The 5,446-nt window shown below is 43.5% G+C and overlaps 1 protein-coding gene across 12 annotated transcripts; it reads left to right on the forward strand.

Annotated features, from left to right (window-relative positions):
* Positions 1 to 380: 380 nt before the first annotated feature.
* On the forward strand, positions 381 to 4,885 carry LOC136512544 (uncharacterized). Of its 12 annotated transcripts, none has more exons than XR_010773120.1 (9): positions 381 to 893; positions 982 to 1,523; positions 1,617 to 1,707; positions 1,883 to 1,954; positions 2,562 to 2,718; positions 2,857 to 2,938; positions 3,018 to 3,099; positions 4,442 to 4,525; positions 4,633 to 4,885. XR_010773120.1 is itself a non-coding variant. In XM_066506515.1 (7 exons), the coding sequence occupies exons 1-6, from the start codon at positions 886 to 888 to the stop codon at positions 4,490 to 4,492; spliced, it is 378 nt and encodes a 125-aa protein (XP_066362612.1). In that variant the 5' UTR covers positions 381 to 885; the 3' UTR covers positions 4,493 to 4,525; positions 4,633 to 4,885. The 12 variants fall into 12 exon arrangements, 5 of the variants coding, with proteins under 5 accessions (XP_066362612.1, XP_066362613.1, XP_066362614.1 ...); XR_010773121.1 differs by having other exon boundaries at positions 982 to 1,021; positions 1,185 to 1,707; XR_010773123.1 differs by having other exon boundaries at positions 982 to 1,021.
* The last annotated feature ends 561 nt before the right edge of the window (positions 4,886 to 5,446 follow it).

A 5,446-nucleotide genomic window follows, 5' to 3' on the forward strand; every position in this document is an offset into this window, starting at 1 on the left:
TTAAATGTGTGCCATTTCACTGTTTTTCCGGGGCTCCCCAAGACTCAGAACACTGTAGATCATTAGTATCGGATACCGGGTCCACAATGAACAGTACCGGATCCACGATGACACAGTACCCCCGATAAAGAAAACAGTACAGACCATATAAGGAACCATACAAACTCGATAAAGAAACAGTACGCGCCTGTTACGAAACAGTACACACCCGTTAAGTTTTTTTTTTTTTCTTTTCTTTCCCTGCCCTCCTTCCCACGGTTCGCGTGGGCACCCACGCTACTTGAACTCCGATGACGATAAAAATCTATAGAGACCTCTATTTTTGTGATATCCACTGTGGTTCAACGGTGCACCACCGTTTCCTCCTCACAGATCACTGCTCATCCACAGTGCGCTCATCCCGGCCGTCCACTTTTCGCGCGGGCCAACAGATTCCTACCACGCGCCGCACCATCCTGCGGCTTATCCTCAGCCCCCAGCCCCAAATTGTACGGAACAGAAAAAAAACCCACGTGCCTGCCTCCTCCAGCGCCGGCGCCGGCGCCGTGCACCCATGTGATAGCGCCACCGTCCTCTGCCCTCTCTCAGCGGCGCAGCACTGCAGTAGCGCCGACCGTGGCCTCCAGCGGCGGCGACGCACTGGAGCAGATCCGCCCTGTCTACGCTCGGCGGCCAGTTGCACGGCGCGGCCGCACCGCCCTGCAGCAGCGCCGCCGCGGCGTGACCCGGCAACAGCGACGAGCCGCCTCCAGCCATCTCTCTCGCCCCCATGCCCGGCGTCGCCCCTCTACCGCGCCGCCCCCGTCGCCGGTCGCCCCTTTTCATCGTCGCCGCTCCACATCTCCTAAATGCATCTGCCTCCACAGCATCCGAATCGACGGGTTCATGATGAGGTAACCACATCGACTCGTCATGTATCCATTGGTTGATTGTTGTTCTAGATTGTACCACATTTTCTGCCTTAACTCCTGCCTCATTTAGGGTTGCGGTTTCCTGACGTAACATTTTGTGCTCATCTAGGGTGAGCATTTGGTCCTCAACGGTGGCACAGATGGTTCCTTAAGTTTATTTCACAATCCAGATTAATTGAGACTAATTAGTACAGACTACTTTCTTTCTCCTGTTCGCGTGCACTGATAAAGTGCTATTTCATGACACTGATTTCTTTTGCTGTTGTCGTGCAGTCGTCAAGTGTTGTTTCATACTGATTCAGTTGCCAGCTGTGATTTCGAGAGGATCTGCTGTTTTGCCAGATCCTTTTATTAGGCTTAGTGCCTGTTTAATTGCACTTCATTTTGCAAAAATTTTCAAGATTCCCCGTCACATCGAATCTTTGGACGCATGCATGAAGCATTAAATATAAATAAAAAATAAAACTAATTACACAGTTTAGATGAAATTCACGAGAGGAATCTTTTAAGCCTAATTAGACTATGATTGAACACTAATTACCAAATAACAACGAAAGTGCTACAGTACCATTTCCCAAAATTTTCCGCGAGCTAAACAAGGCCTTAGTACAGGTACAAATCCTGTTCAGCTATTCCCCTTTAGATCCAATCTACTGGTATTTTTACATTACTTTGATGTTAGGAACTAACTGCTCTTGAGTGCAGGTCTTCTAGGGATTGGATAAGAGGCTGCCTCAAACAAAGCATTTGCCAGCCCTCTGAATTCTGTAAGAGAGGACAACCAATAAGAGAAGAGGTAAATCGGCAGCATGATCCATGACTGCTTTTCCCAGATATATTGAGCTTCCTGGATGACATGGTTCCATAAACTGTCTTTTTTATGAGTTATCTGAAGTCACTGCATCACTTGATTAGGTTCACTTCAATTAGCTGTTTTTGATATTGACAATGTGGTTTACTGTTCTGCACAGGTAATATGGGAGTTGACACAATTCTTCAACGCCTTCCAACTTTTCAAACTTCCTCTGAGGTTTACAGTGCAGGTGACACAAATTTCTCATTCTTGCCAGACTATATATCTTCATGCCTACCTCAAAATGCATGTATGCAATTAAAAAAAAACATTCGGAGTATGGAACTATGCTCCTCTAGACTCTTTATATGCCCACGTCATATGTTGCTACTACTGTCAGCAACAACATGCACATTTTATTTATAATTGTTGATCCCTTCCACATGGCTTCCTACATGGGATGTGAGAGCTTGAAACAATTGTTTGATAATTATGTTAGGTATTACCTTATTTTGTACCTGTTCCACTTCTGAGGTTTGCCTTCAGAATATGGCAAATAATTGTACCGGATTAGGTTGCATAGATCTTAATATGTACCTGCTCATTCCATTTCACGGTGCTAGAGTTACCTTAATATGTACCTTCTCATTTCGTTTCACATTGTGTTACTTTTAATGTTAAAAACCGCACATATATCACAGTCAAATTACTTTTCTTGATTTGTTATTGGGAAAATTATTGCTTGCATGTGGCGTGCCAACCTACATGTCCTCTAACGAGGATCACAGAAATCAGTTGTGGACGTTACTAAACAAAACAAAATTATCGTAGTGCTTACGTTTTTACTTCATTTTCAGAGGTATACTTATTCAGGGTCCTATATCCAGTTATGGCAAAGTGTGATCAGCCAATAGCGTCGCAACGAGCCACGGTCTGCAAAATTTCTGGTCGCTACCTTCGAAGTTTGAACACACAACATCTATGTTGGACCATCCATTTCTCGAAGAGAAAAAGGTCCGACGACTTTGACCGAAATAATGGATCCGTGCCACACACCAACAGTCCATTTTTCCTTCCTCTTCTACGGCATGTGGATGATATAATTGGTGTTCTTTCAGCTATTGGTTGTAACTGATTGGAATTTTATAACAGGTATGTACCTGCGAAAGGGGAGGCTGCTCCTGGGTGCGAAAAGTTTGCTACATACTACAGATTACTCTGCCCAGGTGAATGGGTACGCAAAAGGAGTTCTTTCTGAAAATAATTGGGGTTTTTTCATCTATTGGTTCTAACTGATTACAATTCTATAACAGATGTGTAGCTGCAAAAGGGGAGGCTGGTCCTGAGTGTGAAAAGTTTCCTAAGTACTACAGATCACTCTGCCCAAGTGAATGGGTACGCATTCTTGCTCCAGTTACTATCACCCATTGCTGCTGCATTCAAAAAAACTATATACCTATTGGTACTATTTCTTCAGTTTGTTCTGTGTCTAAAAAAAAGGGCGTACCCAGTGCAGAGAGCTCCCGCTCTATGCGGGGTCTGGGGAAGGGTGTCAGTGGCAAGCCTTACCCTCGCATGTGCAATGTGAGGAGACCGCGACTCGAACCCGGGACCTTCCGGTCACAGGCGGTAAGACTCTACCGCTTGCACCAGGCCCGCCCTTCCCCAGACCCCGCACAGAGCGGGAGCTCTCTGCACTGGGTATGTCAGATGGTAATTCCTGTGACACATGGACCTAAGTTAGTCTTAAGATTTCCATACGCCCACCATTGCACGGTGCAAACTGTTTGTGATATAATTTTTGCAGCAACATTCATTCTGCAAAGACAACTTTAAACGTGCTGCATGCCGGCGCGTTGACCTTAACACTAATTATTACCTTCTCAAAGTGCAGTTCTTGTGTTTGAAGTTATATTATCTTATATATACTATTATCTTATATATACTATTAGCCTACCCCAACTTGCTTGGGACTGAAAGACTATGTTGTTGTTGATACTATTACCGTATCCACGTTTGAGCAAACCAAAGCATATTCCCATCATTAGAGCAAAATCCTTGACATTGGGCCATTTCACAGAACTGATTTGTTAGGTTGGATCGATTGATTTCATAGGTCATTGAGCGAGGACTGCTGACCACCATTCTGTTGGACGTACCGGATATTCATATCTCCATGTTTTCTACTTTTTTTTGGGTGCCCCACAGTTTAGCTGCCTTTTGGCTGGTATTTCAGAAATAAATAAATCTGCCGTCGATAAAAAAAAGAATCCTTTTACTAAATTGGCAACAAAGTATATGTGTATACCGTGGTTAGAGTGATGATATATTATGCTGTGCTCAGTGCTTTATACAATACTTATTGAAACTTCAGTTCCGGGTATTTTTACTGCTTGCCTTTTTGATTAGCCTTTGAAAGTTGCCCTCCTTTGTCGAGCATGATAGTCCCCCGTTCAGTTCTCAAATCATATGATGCTCTGCTGTTCAACCATGATACGCCCTTTTTCAGTATGTTTTGTCCATTCAGTGTCATTACTCTAACAAGAACGACCAAGTAGAAACATGGAAAGGTTCAATACAGGTCTTGCATCGGTACAGCGCCAAGCTCCAAAATTAATCTATATGAATCTATATGCACGGTTGAAAACTTGAAATCATTACCTCCTTTGATAAATGGTATTCGTTCCATTTCTTTGTTCACCATGATGGAAATTCCTTACACAGCTTTATATTACAGACAAGTAATGAAGAGGGACGACCACCTCACAATTATACAGCTGTTGTGTAAGAATATTCATCCCCATGGCATCATGTTCATGTGGTAAATTATTTTCAGCTAAAAACCTTTGCATTACTTTTGGTAACATGACTGCTCCGTTTTTTACAAAAAAAAGACCCTTCAAGTTTCTATATTGTTCACATTTTCAGGTACAAAAATGTAGATTTATAGTGATGGAGCAGTCAGTGCCAGTGTTCATCAACAGTAAACCTGATCAACAGTAAAAAAAGGTCCAACAGTTTCTAAATCTGTTGTACACCTGATGTATATAGGCAACGATTGTTGGGTGCAACGTTTTGTGACATCCTTTGGTTGGTTGGATTCCTTTGCAATTACCTCAAACTTTGTTGTAACTAATTTTAGTAACCTTTTGTTTCCATGTGCAATATATAACATGCTATATTTCTGAATTGCTGCCCCGTGCGAAGCACGAGGGTGTTAGTAGAAAAATGGGTGGGTGGCTGATTCCTCTCCCGTGCAAGTTCCACTAGGATGTGCTGGCGCTCCGTCGTGCCCGTCCTTTTTTAGGCGAACAACGTTCGGTGAACAGAAAAATACGATAAATATTAATCGGAAAAGCGGTGAACAGTGACTAGTAGCATTAGAAAAATCGGTTGAGCAGTGTTTCCTTCAGCGCCACCGTGCGTAGAAAAATCGGCCGAAAGTATTTTCTTCAGCGCAACAGTGCGCTATAGTAGTCGACACATGGGTAGGGCGGCTGTCCACTGTGCAGGGTTTTTATTGCTGATTGAAGACTTATTAAATAATCTTATTTTCAACAGACTATCAGCCTGTTCGTTTGATCGTAAACGATTGTAAATTTTTAATCAAAATAATATTTTTTTCTCACGCCGAATCAACGAACGATAATAATCCAGCCCCAGTAGCCGGCGGAAGAGCGGCACGCCAAGCTCGTTTCATGGTGGCCCCGGCAGCTTGCCTGTGCGCATGCATACGATACGA

This window comes from Miscanthus floridulus, chromosome 16 (genome assembly GCF_019320115.1).
Source record: "Miscanthus floridulus cultivar M001 chromosome 16, ASM1932011v1, whole genome shotgun sequence".
Classification (NCBI taxonomy): domain Eukaryota; kingdom Viridiplantae; phylum Streptophyta; class Magnoliopsida; order Poales; family Poaceae; genus Miscanthus; species Miscanthus floridulus.

What these genes read in the sequence shown, in the direction of transcription:
- LOC136512544 (XM_066506513.1), top strand. An exon ending in CTCTGAGGTTTACAGTGCAG is followed by an intron (nt 1,955 to 2,856) that starts GTGACACAAATT and finishes ATTTTATAACAG; the next exon opens with GTATGTACCTGCGAAAGGGG. An exon ending in CACTCTGCCCAAGTGAATGG is followed by an intron (nt 3,100 to 3,820) that starts GTACGCATTCTT and finishes TTGATTTCATAG; the next exon opens with GTCATTGAGCGAGGACTGCT.